Here is a 21,839-nt window from a genome sequence, read left to right as displayed (position 1 = left end):
CCAGCCACCACCGCCGCGACCGCCGCTGCCCGGGGAGGCGGGAGCGCGGCCGGACTGGGTCCCTGTTGCACGGCGGCGCCGTTCAGAACCTTGGACAGCGCCCGGCAGCCGGGGCCACCGGACGGACTGCAGAGGCCCTCCCCCGCCGTCCCCCTGCCCCGGCACCCCGCTGTCCCCCTGCCCTGCTATCCCCCAGTCCCAGCACCGTGCTGTCCCGGCACCCTGCTGTCCCCTAGTCCCAGCACCCCGCTGTCCCCCTTGTCCCGTTGTCCCCCTGCCCCGCTGTCCCCGCCACCGCCGGCTCGGCCACCCGCCAGCACTGCCGGGCGCATCCCCCCAAACTTCTGCCCTGCGACCGGATCCTCTGCCACGGTCTCCCCGCACGCACCGGCTCGGGTTGGCCGCCGCTCCCCCGTCCCTCCCCGGCGGCGGGCAGGAGTGCCGGGGCCGGGGCCGGGGCCGGGGCCAGGGCTGCCTGCCTAGCGGCGCGGAGGGCTGGAGGCGGTCCCGGGGAAGGGGATGCTCCGAGAAGAGCCGCCGTCCCGGCCGCCCGTCCGCACCCGCAGGCAGGCACAGCCGCCCGAAGCGGGCTGACTCCCCCGGGCCCGTTCACCGAGCGCCTTTTCTCCTGCCCCACGGCCGGGACCCGAACGTTTCGTGGGAGGGGGGGTTCCCCCTGAGACCTACCTGTCCGGGTGAGGCGGCGGCTCCCTCCCCGCCTGCCCGGAGCCAGCACCGGTCGCTCTCCGGCCGGCCCGAGCTGGCGCGCTGGCGGCCGGGCGACGGCTGTGGGCTGGGCGCTGGTGCCCTCTGTCTTCAGCACCGCTTCACCGCAAGGAAAAAAACAGGTCATCCCGGGCTCACCCGTTATCTCACAGGGAAGGATCAGTCATCTTCTCCTCCCTCCTTCATTTCTCCGGCTACTGTCTGGTAAGCGAGCGGGGAAGCATCAGCCCCAGCACGGCTCGGCTGCAGGGGAGGTGCGTGCCCTTCCCTCCCCTTCATTCATCACCTTCTTGCCGCAATTAGCCAGAACCAGAGCAAAAGCAAGAGACTGCTGCTCGAAGGGGATCCAGACCACGCTTGGGAGACCCCAGACAGTGAAACGTGCCGGTCTGCCCCACGGGCAGGGTTTTGCTATTAAAATAATTTTTTTAAAGATACTGCAAGAAGATAAATCACCTGTAAGGATAAAGGCATCGAGATTACAGTTTTCAGGTCAAGATGAATCTAAATGAAGCACGTGAAAGGCATGTCAGATTAAAATAATACCAGATTGAATAATCATAATTCAGACGACCTGCTTGCATCCCTAACACAGGTCTCGGGTGTTTTACTTGACTGTATGAAAGTTAAAGTTAGATTAGCTCCCCGCTGGGAACTCTATAGATATTTGCCCTACTTTTGAAAGAAAGAGGCAAGGACAAACATTTAACTATTGCTCATTTGGAGAAGGGTTTGCAGGGAATGCTGCCTCAGGGGTGTCTTCTCCCTGTGTCGATATTTGCACTTTTTTCCCTGTCACACAGCCAGTCACATGCCTGCGTCGTGTGTTTATCCATGAGGCACGTTCACTGTGGAAGACCCAGCCGAGGGGTCTGCAGGTGCCCGCTTTCCCTGCTCCTTCCTTTCCCAAAGAAGGAGCCAGGGCAGAGGGGCTGCCTCTCGTCTGCTTCTGGGCATGAAGCTCCCTTGGGACGTTGCAGAGCCAGCTCGGGACAGCTCTGCCAGGACCAGGCCTGGAGGGGCATCCAGATGTGCACACAAATGGGGAAGAAATTCCCCTTCATCCACTCTTTAATTATTAAACTTTAGTCTCTGCCCTGGACACAACGGACTTGCAACATGCCAGCAAATTATTCCAGTGGTTAAGTGAAAGGTTTGCTCTGCTGGCTCCAGCAGGGGAAGTGTTTGCAAATGCTCCCCTGGGTTCCTCCCAACATTTCACACCCTCCAACCTGGCACCTGCAAAGACATCAGGTCATTCTGCTGAGGCTCGTGCACGGCTGTCACACAGAGCTATTCTCCCTCCTGTGGTGGATGGTCTGAGTTTTGCTGAGACTGGAGAGGAGGTCACCAGATCCTGATGCCCAGCCATGGCCTTGACTGCTGCCTCTCCAATCCCTGCAGTGGCAGGTGAGAGTAGGTGGGAACAGGCAGAGGTCTGGGGCTCATGAAAGACACCTGGGATGTCAGGAGGCTTTAGGAAAGGCTGGGGAAAGGGGGCACTGGGACTGTAGGGGCTTCAATCTTCCCCACTGGTCATGGGGAAAATAAAGGATTCCCCCATGGGGAAGCAGAACCATGTGGCCCTACTGTCCCTGTCCCCACACAGAGGCCAGAGTTATCCCACTGCCTTCTGACTCTGTCTCCTACACATCCTGATCCTGCCCCAGCCCACAGATGTAACACTTATCCCCTCAAGAAGAGCCCATGACGCAGTCCTACTGCCTTCCCAAATTTCTTAACACATAGTACCTTTATCACCTGGCAACCATCCTTGGGGCACTGCACAGGACTGCAGTTTTTGCAGAGACACGAGCTGCTGTCAGACAAGCAGAGGATCAGGGCAAGAATAGAGCGGGGGCTGGAGCTGGGTGGTAAGCAATGTTTGCTCTCCTGATGTTGAATATTTTTCCTTCCTGAAACAGAGAAAAAGTGAACAATTTTCAATCTCCTATTAAATACAATTTAAAAATCACTTGGAGGTTGATTGATATATTCTATTTTGATAGCATCAAAAGTGTTTTGTTCTGTTTTCTGTTTAAACATTTTATACAGTGTAGCACAGTGTATCATTATTTTTACTTCAGATGAAATCAATCATCAGCTTAAAATGGAAGTTCTGTTCCAGTATTTCTTCAAAAGATTTTTTTTTTTCTGCAACAGGCATACTCCTCCTAAATGTTTCTATTTCATCAAAATTACCCCTTCCAACAGAAAATCTTCTATTGGAAAGTTCTGGTCAGGTGTAATGAGAGAGATCAGTGTACTATAGCAAATAGTTTGAAAGGGGAGGTGGTTTGGAGTAGCAAAGACTGAAGCTTGGAAACCTGCTTTGCTGAGACCCCACTTTTGGTTTCCCAAACACAGCTCCTCCCTCTGCTACCTCCTACCAAGAGAGAAAAGCCAGATTGACTCGTTGTGCAGACTCTCTGGCTAAACTATTGGGGAGATTTAAAGCTATTCCGCAAGGATCAATGCTGCTAAAATTATACAATTTTATTCTGCCTTGGAAACAAGTAGAAAGCTCATGCACTCCTGTCTGAAGTCAGATAAAACATATACCAGCTCTTTTATAAATTGTCAATAGTCCTTTCTGTTCTGCTCACTCAGATGCTTTCCTCCCATGATTTACAAAAGCCACCTACTATATATAAAGAGTGTGCCTGCAAAACATGCATAGGTAGCCCTCTGTAGTAGATACTGAAACGTTTGCTCATGAACAAGGATTTAGAGTCATCTCATCATCTGGCAGGCTTGCTCAGTCGAAAGAGGGATTTTAATTTTCCTGATATATTCAATACATTTTCTCATTTTCTCTTAGCAAAGCAAACATTTCTCATAGGTTTTCATTTCAAACATGTGGCAGTTACAACACCGTTTTCACCCTCTTTCTTATATTTAAGCTTTTAAGTCATCCTATCTGTTAAGAAACAAAGCAACAGCATTTTTAACACTTTTGATTACTTACACTTACTTGCTGCAGCTGCTAGGAAATGAACATTAATGGATCGATGTCACTATATACAGCGCTTCATGAAGGTCTGATTGCTCAGCTGTTCCTTGTACTAGTAGATCGATTAAAATTAAATAGGATTAACCCATGAAATTGAGGCTTCACTTCTGCGATACTTAGAAACTAGCAATAGCTTCTACATAAGCTTGTGATGGTAAGGGGCTGTTAAAGGCATACACACCCCTTGACCCCAAGGATCCCCAGAAATTTGAAAGCTTCCATTGCTAGTCATCACACATCCTCTCATCCCCTGTCTCAAGTCACAGTATCTTGAGCATATTTTTACAGGCTTAGGAGATTTCACATCCTTTTAAAACATCCTCAGAGATTTAGTCAGGAGGGAACTGTCTGCTTGGTTATGATTTCAAATGTGTGTGAGATCCCAATCAACGCAAAATTCAGCATTCAGGGACATCCTGGAAATTTTTTACACTCTCTAAGGATTATAGACTCCATGAAGTGATGAATAGACTAGACTTACTCCGACATCTAGCAGTTTCCATCTCTGGCTAGCGGAGCTGTTAATAAGCTAAGATTAATTCTTTCTATGCTTTAAAATAAGTAACTGATTGCTTTCATAACACCATATTAAAAAACTCTCAGCAGAAGTGCTTCATGCTGACTGTTAAGGAGAGAGGCTGGAGAAGCATGCTCCAGAAGAGACAGGGCCTGACCTCTCCTCAAGGGAAACTTGCCTCACAAATGGTTTACTTGCCACAAAGCTGTGCCATCAGCGCAATGAGGCGCGATAGCCAAAAGCACCTGGTTTCCCTTCACTTCGTCAAGAGGACGTGTCTCAAAGCCTGGAGATTTCCTGGGCACCTGCTCTTGTGACACCCAAGGATGAATTAAGTCACTCTGATGGCTACAGAGACGCTCCCAAAGAGTAAACAAGAAGTCAGATGAACGTTTCCTTTGCTAAACAGCACAAATACTTGGTCCTGGATAATCATAGAATCATAGAATGGTTGGGGTTGGAACGGACCTTCAAAGGTCATCTAGTCCAACCCCCCTGCAAGAAACAGAGACATGCCCGACTAGATCAGGTTGCTCAGAGCCTCATCCAGCCTGGCCTTGAATGATTCCAGGGATGGGGCATCCACCACCTCTCTGGGCAACCTGTTCCAGTGTTCTACAACTCTCATTGTAAAAAATTTTTTCCTAATATCTAATCGAAATCTACCTGCCTCTATTTTGAAACCATTACCCCTAGTCCTGCCACAACAGGTCCTACTGAACAGTCTTTGCCCAAATGATTCAAGCCATTCCTGTATTTATCTATTTCTTAACTGCAAAAATATACTTAGGGTGCCCTCTAGGCCAAAATGCTACACAATATTTACGGCACACTCTTACACACATCAATTCTATCCAGCCCGATTAATTTTGATAAAACTCTCTTGCCCTGAAATCCCCTGATTTCCCTGAAATCATCCCCTAAGAAACAACCTGAGTAAATAGATAAATCTGTGCTGGGACTTGCATGCCAACAAGCTTATGCTACATCAGGCCAAAGAGAAAAGTGCATTTCAAAGTCAAAGGTCCACAATGTCTGAACTTCAGACTCTCCATTTAAAATCCACGGACTCCTAATTTAATTCGGAAATGTCAGTCTGAATCACTCTGGCAGAACTCACCAGCCGGGGACTTATGTAAGTGTGAAGAGAGAGACAGCATCTTGGATACATGGGACTTAATACAGATTAACCAGATATGTCTACTTAATTAGATTGTAACTAACCAACAGGACAAGGAATTTAACTAGAAGTCACTATACCCTGCAGAGAAAGACTGGGTACTCTGTGGGAAACATGGCAGCTAAAGCATCCGCTAGCCGGAATTTTCTAGTGATTTTCAAGGACAGCTCTGTGTAAAGCCATCTGCAGGAATCCAGTCTGGTACGAGAGAAAACTGGTAACAGCTATACATGGAAAGGGAGTCCTTGCCATGTAGGTGAGGGAAAGGTATCCCTGCTCCCTCCTGCCATGTCCGCTTTCAGGCTGGTGCTGTGAGTCAGTTATCCCTCACACCGCAAATTTCAGTTACAAAAGGAACAAGTAACTCAGGAATATAAAAAGTTTACTCTCAGACTACACTATTAAACAACACATCTCTGCATTGCTCAGAGGGAAACCTGCAAGTACCTAGTAATTTCTGAAATTTCCCCAGTGACTACAGCTAGCACTGAAGAAAACAGCTCTGTATTTACCGGCCGTTATCTGTATCCTTCATTTCACCACACAACCCCCTTCTAGACATTTTGTAAATCAAAAAGAAAAAAAAATATTAAAAATCACAAATGTCAGAGACTGAAAAGGCTAGCCACAATTCCAAAATGGGAATATTTTACATGACTAAATAATCAACTGAGGTTTTACAGGTTGATTAGAATTAATCTTTCTAATGCTGAAATGGAGGATTTACAGGTTGATTAGAATCAACATTTCTAATGCTCAAATCAATGGTTTTACAAATACCAGTTTAGCAATCAAACCATGTGTAACAAATATCTGACACATTTTAAAGAACCTTTCTAATGCTCAAAAAAGTCCAAATTAACGGATCAAAAGTGTAACTGATGCGGAATACCCCAGAACGTTACTTTGCCCATTTATAGTTTATTGCTGTTTATGTAACACTGTATAGGAGACTCTTTATCAGCTTCCATAAATACCTATATTTGAAGTCTGCAATAGCAAATAAAGAATGGGAGAATGGAATATCTCAGAGATTAGTAGGATTTTGTGGTGACCTTTAACTGAAATGAACTTTTTCTACCCTACACTTTCGTTATGCATTTACATTTGTCCAGGATGGATGGAAGGAAGGAATCACTGCCATCAGACTGGTTGGCTTTCATTCACTTTGCTCTCACTAAACATGAGTGTTAAATCAACTCAGAGGTGTCAACTAGGGGAATGTTAGGCCTATTGTTGCAGTTTCACAATCATTATTTTGATTCATTTTCTAAATGTAGATAACGTGACAGAATAGCACATCATTGCATAGTTACTCAATAAAATAATGGAAGATGCATGTTTTCAAGGGGTTTAAGACACATCTCAAAGCTGATCTGCGGTTTGAGATATGCTGAGCTGCAGAGATGTGCATGAGTGAATTCAAAGGGATTGAGGTGCCACAGCTTTGCCCTCTTTCAGATTTTATTGGTCTTCCAAGGATTATACACTGCATAAGCACTTTGGGCTGAGCGAAGTGAGCAAACGGGTGCATCGACCAGAGGAAACCTGGTCTAGATTCATATTATGCTGAATGAGAGATAAAGAGGTATCGGCAATGCTCTGCATCCTGTAAACAGCCGTAGAAAAATACTCCATATTGAAAAAGGAAAAGGGAGCAGATATGTATTTTTATAACACGGCTTACATATTTACATCTGTAAAAACTTAATACACAAAAGCATCACTCCTACAAAATGAAAGGCTAGTTCAGAGTACTTAAAATATTCTCACTGTTTACATGTGTTCTGACATCTTCTATACTATAATAAAACCAAGAACACTATCAGAGTACATATGTTTCTTTTAAGTACTTCTTTTATTTATAGTTCTCATGAGGAATTGCCTTGATAACAGAATTTGCACACAGACTTTACCATTTTTACTTTCTATCCAGGCAAAGCATTTCTGGAAGCATTTCATTACTTCAGGGTCTATTAGAATCATCGTTAGAACTCTCTTTCCTCTCACTTCCCTGACAGTTTGCTGCTGTGATTTTGGTGACACATTAATAGCTTTTTCCCTGTGATTTCCTTCTGGTAAAGTGGCTGCACAGTCTTACTGGCCCACTGCCATTTCAGTGATGCCAAGATCCTGATCCCCACCTGGGATGCCTGGCTCCTCAGCCGCTAGCTATAACTGGCTGGTCCTTAGGGTGTTTCAAATCCTAGTTCCTCCAGAATCAGACTTTCTTACTCTCACCCAGCTATGCAACTCTATTTGACTTAACACTGGATTTATCACCAAAAAAATGCCTTTATTAAAGCGGGAAAACAAACATCAAGCATAACACCACCACTGGTGAGGAAATGGCTGAGGTCCGGCTGATCCAGCAGCCTGACTTCACTGGCCGTGAATGCTGGCCCTCAGCAAATATATCCAAATGCTTTTGGTCTTGCATTTCCGTCAGCTATTTGCCTTTTGCCACCCATTCTCTAACTAGGCAATACTTCATTTATATCTCCAGTCGACTTATGATTAATGGCTCACATTTGGTTCATGCATTAGATCACAGAGCTTCAAACATGATATTTGGATGTTTGCTCTCCTGCATATCTTCCTTACATGATGATATAATTTTTTTTTTTGGCTCTTGCCAAAACATAGTTATAAGACAGATCTTGTTTTTCTATAAACATTAGAGTAATAATGTTCTGACACACCAGACCCTTTCATATGCTTTGAACTGGACATGAAGAAGAAGGATGCACATAAAACCATTAGTTTCTTTAAAAAATCTTACTTACTACCTGTAGCCATGGGGTTGAACTGAAAACGGTCAAAAAGGAAGGCCAGAAGCAGTGAACAAAACCCAAAGAGAAGAATCTCACATAGTGTTAATTAAAGAACACTTTTATCTTGGCTGTCTAAGGAAAAAAAATCCAGTGTGTTTACTGTGCCTATGGCCTGCACAGCCCCCTCCAGACAAAATGCCAAAGCCTATTCAGGCTGCAACTGGGCAAAAGAAAAATCACTGAGATTTGAAAAAGTCTCAAAGAGAAATACATTTGTTTGAGTCTTTGAAGGTCAGTAGTTGACTAGAAGAAGTAGACCTACATAAATACCCAGACTGGGAGAGAGGTTAAATAACCATCAGTATCAACCAGGGCAGGTACAACCAGGTACTCAAGAGAGGTGATTTTCAGAAGTGGATGATGGAGCGATCATTAGGCAGACTGATGATACGTGCCTGATTACTAGAGTAGGGTGGGAAAGTGGAGTCCTCACGGAACCACTAATGCCCTCATGTGTATAGATTACTAATTGTAACTCACAAGGTGATTCATTAAACTTGATTAGCAATGAATGGATGAAGGGACAGGAAGAATATATGGCTGAGGTGCTGTGGTGCCATACTGTAAATCAAGCGCATAGGCAATCACCACTTTCTTCACTAAATTATGAGAACTCACTTCAGGGAAAATTTCTTAGTAGCAGTTAGTTGTATTGTTTCAAGAACAGTCTCATATTCACAATTATAAGTTTAAAAGAAGGTGTCCTTGTGGTTTTCAAATTATCTGTACAAGCCTGTTGTGTAAGCACGTATTAATTTAATGGTATAGTCTTTTATTTTTATTCTAGAGGACATTTTCTTGATAACCCTAGCATGTGCTTGTTTTTATAGCATATGCTTGCTTTTGTTCTCCTTTTTCTTGGCAACAGCTTCTAAAAAGACTCCTTTTCATCACCATTGCACTTTTACTTTAGCTGCAAACCATAAGTTCCCAATAAATTATCCCAAACCAGTTCAATTGATTTGACAGCTGCTGTCACTACAGTAATAGGCAGCTATTGATTTCCATGTCTTTATTTAAATTCAACAGACGCTTGCTACTGCTGCATATAAACATCTTAATTCCTATTGTGCTTTTGATTTCTAAACGGTACCTGCACTTAGTTTGTCTTCTTTGCCTTGTGTTCAAATCTCAGGAAACTGGCTTTTGCAAATCCATTATTAGATCTCTCGGTCTAATTGAACATCTTATGTCCTAGCTGGCTTTTATTTTTCTCTAAATTTCAACGACTGTCAACAGAGGAAGCAAATCTGCACATTGTTCTTTCTTCTCACTCTCCTTTATCAGACAATGTAGTATGTGCCACTCAAATAATTTATACAACATTTTCAGCCTGTTTTCTAAATCATTCTAAAATCTGAAAGTTCAGCCTAGATCTGCGTTAAAAGTCTTCCTTGTTTGCTTTCATTTTGTGGCTACATGAAAATAGAACCTAATCCCAAAGAGTATTTGGACATATGCTTAACTGCACTCTCATTTAACACAGCTTTTAAGTTTGTGCCCTCACTTTTGTTTTTAGAAATTGAGGAGGAGGGTAAGGAGAAGAATTCAGGGATATGTGGTGAGAAGACTGCCTTCAGCTTCAGTTGTCTAGTTCCTTTTTAATTTTGTTTATTCATTTCTAATGCATTAAAAGCCTCATGAATAAATAAATAAATAAATAAAAGGTCTGCCCAGTAAACATTCAGAGGAACTGCTCTTCTATGAAGCAAGCACCCCACACGTTTGCCATGCATCACAGCTATGCTTTCCATCCCCATATATACTTCCCAGTTCAAGACCCCCACAGCTGACGAGAGACATCCTGGTGTATTTGGTGCTGCAAGGAAGATCTGATGCTGTAAGATCAGCATTCACATTGGCTCCTTGAGATTGCACGGTACATATGAGGGTGTGGAAGAGCTCTAAGGGGTGTTAGAAAAGCCTCTTAGCATTTCACGGTTGTAAATTGTACTTTTTAGGATGCTGAGATTAAACTGTCTTATCCCTTTGCCCATTTTAACTGTCTTGGTTGGAGACATGAAATGTGGGTGAGAGGAAGCTGTTATTCAGTATGATGCTATTTTTAGTTTTATGGTGTAGATAATGTATTCAGAAACCTTTTCTTTGAAGGCAATCTGCATTCTATGCTGTTAAAGAGTATCACATCTTTATATAGTTTATGAGATAATTTTGATTAGATGCAGTTCTTACTCTGTGGATAGAGCATATAATGCCTACAATAATTATGGTAATTGTATATCGGAAGTTCGCTATTCAGGAGAAAGCTCTTTGTTTAGCACATAATACTTCAGGGCTATGAGATAGGGAAGTGCATGCCTTTGAAGAATAAACAATAAAGACCACTTTAGAGCAGATTGTCCTTTATGCTACTTTACATTACAGGTATCTTAATGATCACTCAGACTGAAGTCATCTTGCTCCAAACAATGTTAACTTCACCATCGCTCCAAAATGTGAGACGTGGATAGGGAACAATGAGCTTTGCTCTTCAGGGAACCACCTTGCTTGGACAGAAGCAGTTGTGGAAGGAGCATATTGCCTGGGAAAGGTGGCACCAAAAGTCACATCACACCAGAGTCTCATCGGATACAGCAAACCCGAGCCTGAACAATTCTGACTGGGCCATATCAGGCTGAACTGGAAAATGTGACTGCCTGGGCAGGACCTTCCTAGGAAAGCTCTCAAGTCAAAAGAAGCTGGGACAAAAAATCCATGAGGGTTTGCTTAGTGTGGACATTACCCCTCTTTTTTCCCATTTCAAACAATGGTGTTTATTTGGTTTAAGAACAAGGAGCAAAATTGTGAAACGACACCAGCAGCTGCAAATAATTCTTTCACAACTAGCAGGGTAGCAAAAAAAAACCCAAAACTTGGCATCCAGGGTTAAATCACTTTTGGTGGATAACTTATAAATAATGGTATATGGTTGGTTTTTTGAAAATAACTTGGCCTTTCTTGTGTTACCAGTGATGTTTGTCTTCAGGTCTTCTGACACCATGCTCATTAACAACACACTGACCTGCACCCAGAGCTGGACCAACCCCGGCACAGCAACAAGCGCAGGAAGCTCGTCCAACACTTCTCTCTTTGTTGGATCCCATCAGTAGCTGTGCACAGCACTGTCACAATTTCTAAGCATTCGAGTTAAAACTGAATAGTGTGGGTATTTCCCACTGGGTTAATCTTTTCTGGAAGGCTTCCTGACAAATACTCTTTCCAAGTACTGAAGAAAGGAAAAACCATCCTTGGCCTGTGGTAGAAGCATCCTCATTGCTCTCCCGGGGGAGCGGACACTGCAGGGCTCCCTGGGGGCCAGTGCCGGCAGGGGCTGCCCATGGGGGTCCATCGGGGCCAGGGTCTAGCAGCCAGGACCCGGCCCACTGCCCCAGCCAGGAGGAGGACAGCTGGGGGCAGAGCCCCGGGGCGGTAGCCAGGTAGGGACAGCCAGGGCTGGTGGTGCCCCTGGGCCTCTGACAGAAATACACTCACTTATGCTTTGGACAGGAGCCAGAACTGTTGCGATTTGTGATAAACCATAAACAAGACGCTTATCCAGCCAGAAGATAAAGATTCCTTGTTTTGCTGATATCTCTACTCACAACATAGTAGTATCGTTATTTATATCCTACAACATCTTAATCATTTATCACTTTCCATCTGTGCTGCAGATCCAGGACTTCATCTATTAGGAACATCTGCAGGTCCATAAGCATCCTAAGGAGAGTATTTTTTACAACATTTCTGTATTCTGTTCCTATTGCCTAGAGAAACAAACTGAAGTTAATGAAAAGTAATACTTTGTTGGAAAAAAAAAAGGAAAATATTGATTTTGCTCTGACCCCATTACTTTCTCTCACAATCATTTTTCAAATAAAAGGCTCTTCTCCCATCTCTTTCACCTCCCAATTACCTCCTCAATTAAAAAGGTTTATTTTCGCTCAAGCAGGGTTGTGAGATGCAATATTTCATTGCTTTATTATGTGACAAGGTGGGTTTTTTTTCGCTGAGATTGTGTTCAGTGAGGCACAGTCATTTCTGCTGACTCATTTCCCCAGCCAGCAAAGGTGGATGCTACCAACCACAGCTAAGAATCATGACCAGTCCTGTGGCATACAGATGGGACACCATGTAGGAAAATGCCTTAAAACAAAACAAATCAAAAAGAAAAACCCTCAGAGCACTGAAAGCAGGAAGGAGATTGAGCTGAAGCATGGTTTATTACTGAAATTTGTGTACAAACTTTGTAACTGTGGTGCTACATAACAGATTATGCATCTGCCCTGGTGAGAGTATGGTAGACATGGAATTATTTTTTGTTATGGTTTTACAGCTAGAACTCAATCCAGGCAGTTGGGTTTGGTTGGATGGAGAAAGGCAAAGTATCTACAGATACTGGAGATTAAAGAAAAATAAAGAAAAGGTTAAAGAAAAATAGTAAAATTCAACTACAAATTTCTGTAACTGGAAAAGGTGACTATGCATAGAAGTACCAAAATAAAGTACTTACATTGCTTGCACCACTTGTATTAGTTATAAACTGCAAACTAGAGCTGCTCATTTACGTGGCCCGTTCCATCAGTTCCCACTAGGTTAGGCTCTCTATGGCACCATGTAGAAAAACAAAACCAAATATACATTTGGAGCCCCAAACCAGCTTCTCACTGCTCACCAGTCACTGCAGATGGTGCAGTTCTAAGTTTTAGGCCAAAGACATGCAAAAACATCATCTAATTAATGAGTCTAGGTGCATGTATTATTGGAAGTACAATGACATCCAGAGGAAATATTCTTTCTCATCAGTTAAGGTTGCTGTCTTAGTGAGTTAATACCCCAGGTCAAAATAAAATGTCAGCTCAGGGATGCTTCAGGCTCCTTCCCACTAGAGACTTGCTCCAGGATCCACAATGCCCCAGGCGGCTGGGGGTCTAGAGGCTTCTGGTCTCTTAACGTTTCTCCCCAGACAGCAGCATCAGCCATGTTCTACCACACTCAGGCCTCTCCCGCTCCAGATTTACTGTGCCTTTCAGAGAAAAGTTATAAGGGACCAGATCCCACTGCATTAGCAGCACAAAGCAGGCAGTTCTGCTGCCCAGCTGAGAACTGCCTCGCTGTAACTCCCTTGAGGCGTCGTGCCACACAGGCTTCTTGATTGAACTACTTCATACACTGCAGACAGAAATATCCCCACGTCTTCTACCAGAAATGCTGTCTAGCACTAAGAACATCCAGATAAGGTGTAACTACCCCGAAGCACTGGGTAGTTCACCGACAGCTTTGCCGTTTCTCCTTGGCTGTCTCATGCCGTGTGCAGTCCGTGATTCAGCGCTGACTGCTCTCTCAGCTCAGAGACAGAACAAATGCTGGGCAGTGTGGAGTACGCATCCTACCCCCGTGTAAAACCAGGTGCTTTTTCTGAGTCAGTGTAACCATCCAGGTGGGCTCGAAGGTGAATTTTCGGACAGGTAATTAAATACAACGCTCCTCTAAAGAGAATTATTATTAATCTTCTACCATGAAGCTACATAAATCTTTATGAAGTAATTTTAACATCAGACCTTGTTAAACTTGAAGAAAACATCTTTGGAGGCAGATTTTCTTCTGTGTTAAATAAATACATTGGGTTTTGGCTTGAGTACTGCAGATCTTTCTGTACTCCTTTTAAAAATGAAGGAAATCACATCTTTGATGGAGTTCATATTTTCTTTGACAGAAAATACAAAGACTGCTTCTCATTTCTTTATGAGGAAATTGGCCAAAAGACAACTGTCCCAGAAGACTGCACATTTTTGTTTCAATTTCACTCTGAATTGCCTTTTTATCCATAGTGCAGATCACCGATGAGAATTTTGCATGAAGAAGTTTTGATTGGGTTAATTTTTATATTAGAGTGTCAGCTATGAATTTAAATTTTCTCTTGCCAGAGTGTGAAAATAAAGATTTTTCACTGCGAAGAAAGGTATCTATCTCTAATAGATAACGTCTGAAATAGCTCTCTGTCATGTCCTTCAGCTCTCCTCCAAACCACTGTGGCACAGATTATGCTATAAACATCTACATTTTGAGCCTAAATTTCCAAACGTTTTTACTGATTCTATAATAAACACTTTATTTACTCAATTCTAGTTTCATTAGACGGTTTGCTTTTTCTCAGGAACTGCAAACTTCTCCTTTACACAGTTTTGTTATGTAAAAAAAAAAAAATAGGTTCATAAAAGCAATATTAAAGCAATGAAAACACCTTATTTAGGTATATATTTAAATAATTCCAAGAACTGGATTCCAAATCCTACATAGTAACTCTAGACGATGTCCTAGATGCAATGACATGGTTATTTTTTTTTTTCTGCTCTATATTTAGATAGTCTTTTTAACTGTCCTTTCCTCTTGGAAAAAGAGAGATGGGCTTAACTCCCACCAGTGACTGATCAGCTGCTACCGTCAGGCCTGAGGTCAGGTGTATCACCTGGTTTCCACAAAACCAGCACGTAGCTCAGTTGAGCGGCAGATGGACAAGGGTGTATAAGGATTGTGCATACACATGAGCTGAGACAGATGGCCTGAAGAGTGTTATTCCGTGGGGTGCAGATAGATTCCTCCAGGAGATGCTGTGTTAAGAGGTAGAAGGGCATGAGTGATATATTGAACTTCGCTATTTTGAAGAAACAGAACTGGAGCCCTGAAGAAGTGAAAAAAGAGAGGCCTGCCATCCCGTGGCTCCATGGTATTGTTCCCTGTGTGCCGGGGAGTTAGCCTACTGGCTTACAAGATAGCTTTTGGCAAACAAAAATATTCCGATCTTTGTAGTTCTCTGAAAAACATTTAAATCTTCTCCTCTTTTGCCTGAAGCAGTATCATGCACTATGGATGGTAGCAATTATATGATCACACTTTAAAAGTCCTACTATGATAGCTGAATTATTTTACAACACTAAACACTAAGGAATTTGAGTAGAGTTGAACCTTCAAACATAATTTCCTACCAGGACACAAAATACTGACTATGAGTTTATTAATCCGGAATAGACTGGAGCCATACTACACCTTCACTGGGGTCCACCTTTTCATTTCTATCATATGGTGATTTTTATCTAGAGAACTCAAATGATTTTTCCTACTAGTTAACTACCCGATTAACACAATGAGTGGTTTTCTATCTAGTTTGCTGAGGCACACGGATGCTCAGTTACCTCTTCAGGATAACGTACAACCATTGTAGCACAGGGAATACAGTCTATCTGCCCTCAGTTTTACTCTTTTGCTGCAACCATTCACATTTCCTGCCACCAGAACCAATCTGGAGACAAATACAATTTTGATTTTCTTTAGAAAACTTCTACTTGCCTTTGCAATTAAAATACTGGTGGAAAGGACTCTAAAACATCATGTTGACTAACACACTATTTTATCTTCTCCATTCTCCCTAAAAAAAGAAACCCTTGGGAAAGTAGCATGTCTCCTGCTTTTATCTACTTACTCTTTCTAGGATTTAGGAGCTGCTACTGAGAGCAAAGGGGAATTTGTATCCCCAGGCAAGGGAGGCTATGGTCTCAAGTGTGGTCAAAAACCCCACACAATCTCATTTTATGTCATACTCTCTTCTCTTTATACTGTTCCTTTCTTTTTCATTAAATTAAATGGCAATTATCTTCTTCCATGCGTTCAAGTTCTTTAGAAAAGGTGGGAAATTACAAGGTACTAATCGCCAGGATCCTTAGTCATTAGCTGCTGAAGAGAAACAGGCATTCTTCCACCTGCTCTTGAGCCTTATTTCAAAACACAGCACATTTATCCTGAGAACTTAGGAAGATATTTCCTACTGAATGGGAGTGAGAGAAAAAGGGAGACTCAGACACAAACCATTATGCGGAACAAGCATCCTCTCGGTGCCGTCGTATTTTACCCTCTTCTGAAAGCAGAAAGTTTCCTTTCTTGCTTACTAATTTTTATGACATCCAGATGAGAAAATGAAGTTCTCTTTCACAAGTGCTTTACAGTCTTAAAAAACCACCATCACTACCAAAGAAAGCAGAAATCCCAACCCTGGAGAGGAACTCATTAAATAGACCTGCATGCACAACACAGAAATACAGAAGTTAACTTAAAGAGAAGGACTTATTAAGAGATTCACAGCCCTTAGCCTGTGAACAGAGCTCACTGAAGCGTGGATTGTTGTCTGCTCTTTCTATATGGATTCTTTAAGTGTATGCTGTTGGAGCGGTTTATAATAATGGGCGAGTGATTTGACTACCATCTGTCATGTGTTTTTCCTTCATTCTTTTCCTGCAGGAGAATATGCGATATAATGTTTCCGTTCAGATGCTTCTGTCTGTTCTTTTTTGTGGTGCCACAAAAGAAGAAGTCTGAGTCAAAGAAGTGTGCTCTGGACTTTTAATGAGAAAGGGGTAAAGTTTTGATGGTCACCAGTTCCTAGGGAAGCTAGGGTAAGGTAGTTACTGCTAGAACATTACATCGGCAGTGTGTTTTTTTCAGTTTGAAGGAGATCAGGAAAATTCACCCTTGGTTTGAGGTCCCACATGGGAGGAATACATGCTGCCCCAGACTGACAGTATACCACTTTTGTGACCCCTTCATCCCAGTAACCAAGACCAGAATTGTTGTCCTCTGGCTGCCCTGATTCCTGTCATCGAGTGAGCCTATTCAGGATGGGAAAATCTCATGTCTGTATCTTGCAAGGTGAACCTGAGTATCATCTCTTTAAAGGGAGCTGCCTACCCAGGCATATGGCTGCATGCCAGGAGGTGGGAGTGAAACATGGTAGCTTCATAAATTCCTAGAGAAGCCTATAACTTCAGCTGCTCACTATCTTACTGATTGAGTCAACAGCGAAATCCCAAAAGGCACATCCAGAAATAAAAGGCCTCCACTCAAAAAAAAAAAAAAAAGGAGAAAGATCTTTTAACAAGACCTTTTCGTTAGGATGAAGACGGAAAGCCTCCCAACTCCAAGGCAGCTCCAAGCCACCAGCTTGGCAGCGCAATCTGTAACGCCCGGACCCAGTGTGCCAGGACGCAGCACAGGCAGAGGCATGGATCACTAGGTGTGGGAACACAGCATAGCAACCTACGGTGAGCTGTCCCCAGCGTGATCCAGGTCTGGCATTAAGCTTTTTGAACTAATAGGACCTTCTTCCTACTTTGAACAAACCTAGCTCTTTTGTCACCTCCTCAACAAGTTCTTCACACAGTTGCCAGAAAAACTGCCAGTAGTAAAGCTGTGCCTGCAGCACCAGCAAATACTCATCAACATCCTCAGGGCCCCAGCAGCCCTCGCTGTCCCTGCCCAGCTCCCCAGGACTCCCCACGGCCCAGGGCCCCACATCAGCCCCTGGGGTCATCAGCCCCTGCCCCAGCGATGCCACAGCAGGGCCAGTTTCCAGCTCCCACAGCCCTGCCCAGCCATGGGGTCTGCCGAGCTCCGGGCCCATGAAACAGGCTTGCTCCCTCTTCATCCCCTCAGTTGCTATTACTCCAGTTTTCAATATACATTAGTGTCTTCCCTTTTGTCTCTGTTCTGCAGTAATTTACTATTGTAACGTACAACTGACTGATGACTTTTAAATGAATTTTCATATAGGAATGCCAAATGCTCATGTAGCAAACTAAATATTGTGAATTAAACCAGCCAAACCACCATGGCATAAGGGCCAACGCTCTGAGGGCTCCCTTTGCTACTGCACACCACAGCTTTGAGCAGCTCCGCTGAACCCACAGGAGCCTTACCCTTCCAAAAGGGCTGAAAACAGTGGAAAATCAGACACAGACAAGTGATGAGTTTATTTGTAAAGACTAATACTAACAAATGGTTGAAAGGACTGCTGCAAGAAAAAAAAAACACCTTATAGTAAATGGCTTTCCAATTGGTGTATTTACAGCTATTTTAAGTCCCTAAGTGTGGATCTGTGTGTCATAACATAAATGTTTTCATACTTTTTATTGAAGTGATATTTGTCACTAAAAATTCATTGGACTGATTTTGCTTTTTTTTTGCAGTCCTAATTGCCCAGAAATCCACTCCTTAAGTCACTCTTGTCACATGGCTTAACGGACCTTTCTGTGCTTCTCTTTTTACAGTGCTTCACCTCATGGACTGCATCAAGGTTTCCACTGTTACCCCTGCTTTGAGAAACCACTTCTCAGTGCCACCTTTCCCTGTGTGCGAGGGGCCATGGAAGCAAGATGGCATCTCCTCTGACTGTTCCTAAACCTGACAAGGCTTCTTAATGCAACGACAGAAGCACTATCGGTGCATGTATTTGTGCTTAAAACCACTTGGCCCAAAAGTTTTTCACTCTTTACCCGCCAAGGTGACTTTCTTCCATCGCCCCTTACACAAACACCTGTCCTAGAGACCTGAAACGCCTCACAAACCCAATGTGGGGCTTTAATCCACCCAAAACCTGCCAGTCTCCTTCCTCACAGGCATAACCCCGCCCGTTCCCACACTCCTGCCTCACAAGGCTTTGCCTTTTCAGGGAAGGTGGACATACGGGCCTGCTAAACCCCTCCTACTCCTACTCCTACTCCTACTCCTACTCCTACTCCTACTCCTACTCCTCCTACTCCTACTCCTACTCCTACTCCTACTCCTACTCCTACTCCTACTCCTACAGTCGACCGCGCCTGCGCACGCCGCCAATATCGTGGCAGCCTCGTTCTTGAGCCCCTTCAGCCACGCCCCACTGAGGGCGAAGGGCGTTTTCCCCGCCCCCCTTGCCCAAAGAGGCAACGTCTGCGCCTGCGCCACTCCTCTCCCTCCCGCTGCTTTTTCCGCTGCCGTGGGGGGCGGGGAGAACTGTCACTTTCCCCGCATCCCATTGGCCACCGGCCGGGCCGGGGCGGGTGCGCGCGCAGCCCCGGGAGGTCCTTCCGACTTCGCCAGCGGCGGAGGGGTTACGGTTCACCCCCTTCGCCCCCCTGCCCGTGTGCGCGGGGGGGGGCCCTGCCCCGAGCAGGGAAGGAGCCGAAGCCCCCAGGGCAGCTGCGGCGGCGTTACCCTCTCGGTACGTTGGTGGGGGGTTCGCTCTGCTTCCCCCCGACCCCCCCTTAACTCCCCTCACCCGCGCGGCTCCGGGGGTCGCCCCCCCTCTCTTCTCCGGTCCGGGCTCGGTGGGGCGGAGGCCGGCCCGTCCGCCTGCCTGCTCGCCCTGCGCGCCTGGCCACCGCGCGGCCGTGGCGCGGCGGGGCGGCCTTGCGGGCGGCTGCGGGTCGGCGGCGGCCCGGGGCCCTGTGCCGGTGGCGCTGGGGAGCGGTGGGTGCCCCGGGCCGGCTGCTGATTTGTTTTGTTTCGGTTTCGGTTCTTTGGTTTGTGGGGGTTTTTTTGTGTTTTTTTGTTTGTTTGTTTTTTTGTTTGTTTGTTTGTTTTTTGTTGGTTTTTTTTTTACCAGTGGACTCTTTAAAAATTATGCAGAATTCTAGGAATTCTGCCCCGTTCCAGTCTAAACCCTTCTAACACCGGGATGTGGAACACTGGATTTAGTAGCTTAGAGTATTTGCCTCTCCTCTTCCTGTATTTCTTTAAGAGTTGTATGCAGAAGCTGAGTGGACATGGATATCCAAATATTTTATTTGCTTTACTGACAAAGACAGGGCTGTAATAGAAGGTCATAAATCTATTGCTGTGTTCAGGCTCCTTATAAAACCAGTACTTTTAGAAAAACAAGGTTACTGCTTGTTTGCTTATTTAACTATGAGCATGTAGTTATTAATTTCCCAGATGTGTCTAATATTCCTTAATCTCCTTCTTCGTGTGTATTATTTAGCATGTGTACTTTATTTTCCAGTATTTTATCCAGAAAATCTATTCGCTACCCAGGTTCAGTCAAGGAGTTGGACGTGTATCTTGACTTAGCTTTGCTGTTAGTCAAAGTCAGTAAGATTATGCATTTAGTTTGCTCATTGGTCCTGCTGAAAAGCAGAATAGAATAAGTAAAGGCTCCTCTGCAAGCGATTTAAGTCCCAGGATGCACAGTTTCCTGGGAAAATAAAACAGTCAATACTAGTAGGAGGATTGTTAGGGACTTCTAAGGACAGAATTTGATAGCTTAGGCTATACATCGTATTTTATGTAATGACAACTTCCGACTAGCCCTGTATTAAATTTGCTTAAAGTTTCATCTCAATGTGAGCTTCGAAACAAAGAATTGTGTGTGTGTATTTTCCCCACACCCACCCCTGTATCTCCTGTACTTCCTGCACTTTTGTTTGTGGAGTTTCTTTTGCTGTCTCCCCCCACCCCTGCCATTGAGGGATTCCACAGCTTCTCGTTTTATATCTGTCCCACAAGATTCTGAGTAGCAGCTGTGAAGTGTAGTGTTCTTGTTGATCTTTGTCTGTAGTTGTCTGGCAAAATGATAAGATACAGGGCAAGGCAAAGGCTTCAGGTCCAGCCTTGTGTGATGGCACAGAGACAGGAGAGACTTTGTTAAACTAAGTCTCTTTTGAACAGTTAGATTTCTTGGTGTGTATTTCTGCATCCAAAACTTTTGCAAGCTTAGTAGCTACTGCACAATGAAATTTCAGTGTGGGCATTTGATTTTACTTATTACTAATTTACTTCATTAGTCATTACTAATTTACTTTCAGAGACTGAAAATACCATTGAGAAAACGACAAAATGAGTAGTCGTCGAAAACGGGCACCTCCGTCAAAAATAGATGAGGAGAAAAAGAAAAAGCTCTGCTGGAATATGCATGAAGACCGAAAAAATGAGGTGATAACATTAGATGATGAAATAACTAGCGAGGACTATGTTCCAGGTCCAAGCACTTCTTCTGCATCCTTTGTTGTTATAAATGATGATAGCACTGATGAAGATCTCGGTCAAAAAGAGGACAGTGGCTCAAAATCTGTTAAGTTTTTGACAGTTAATGATGAAGACTCTTATTGCATCTTGACTCCTGTGTCGGTACAGCTAAATATTACAGTCTTGCCATACCGTGCAGATGGATCTTGGAAAGCTTTGTTGGGAGAATTTGCTCTTCATCTTCCTTCTGAGCAAATTCTAACTGACAAATTCCATGAAAGGAGCTTTACTTTGAGAAGAGATTCCGATGATCAGCTGCAGGTCTGTGTTCATGAAAGAACTGAAGAAGAGTACAGTAATGAAACAAAAGAATACCTGGGTGCTTATGAACAGTGTATTTCGGTGGAACCAACTTTAGGTGGTGAAATGTTGGAGGGCTTGAGGTGGTTGCAGAAGAAAAGGATAATTGGACTTTATCAAAGACCTGGAGAGGCTCAAGCTTTAAAGGTATGGGTACATATATTGTTTGGTTTTGCATATGGAAGTTCTTTTTTGTTTGAAATATAAAACAAAAACCTCTGAACAGCAAAGTCTGGCAACTATCATGCTTTTTTTTTTTTAATATGATGAACATATGTAGTTTCTATATGCTTATATAAGTGTTTTCATTGTGTTCTTTCCTAAAAACTTATTTTTGCTGTTGCATTGTTAGTAATGCATTATCTGAAGAAATCAAAGAAGCTTTTAGCTGCATGTGTTTTATCCTCTGTATGGTGATTTTAGTAGATTTATTATATCTGTCTA

The 21,839-nt window shown here is 43.9% G+C and overlaps 1 protein-coding gene across 1 annotated transcript in view; it reads left to right on the top strand.

The window, feature by feature from the left end:
• Nucleotides 1-19,162: 19,162 nt before the first annotated feature.
• Nucleotides 19,163-21,839, top strand: part of SHPRH (SNF2 histone linker PHD RING helicase) — a 55,159-nt gene continuing 52,482 nt past the window's right edge. The window contains exons 1-2 of the mRNA XM_086743742.1: nt 19,163-19,293; nt 20,876-21,542. Of these exons, the coding sequence (XP_086599868.1) occupies nt 20,907-21,542 (636 nt within the window). The 5' untranslated portion in view covers nt 19,163-19,293; nt 20,876-20,906. The remainder of the gene's footprint in view (nt 19,294-20,875; nt 21,543-21,839) is intronic.

Source organism: Chlamydotis macqueenii, chromosome 3 (assembly GCF_036417535.1).
Source record: "Chlamydotis macqueenii isolate bChlMac1 chromosome 3, bChlMac1.mat, whole genome shotgun sequence".
Classification (NCBI taxonomy): domain Eukaryota; kingdom Metazoa; phylum Chordata; class Aves; order Otidiformes; family Otididae; genus Chlamydotis; species Chlamydotis macqueenii.
The sequence above is the reverse complement of the archived record's forward strand: the minus strand, read 5'-3'. Positions and strand labels throughout refer to the sequence as shown.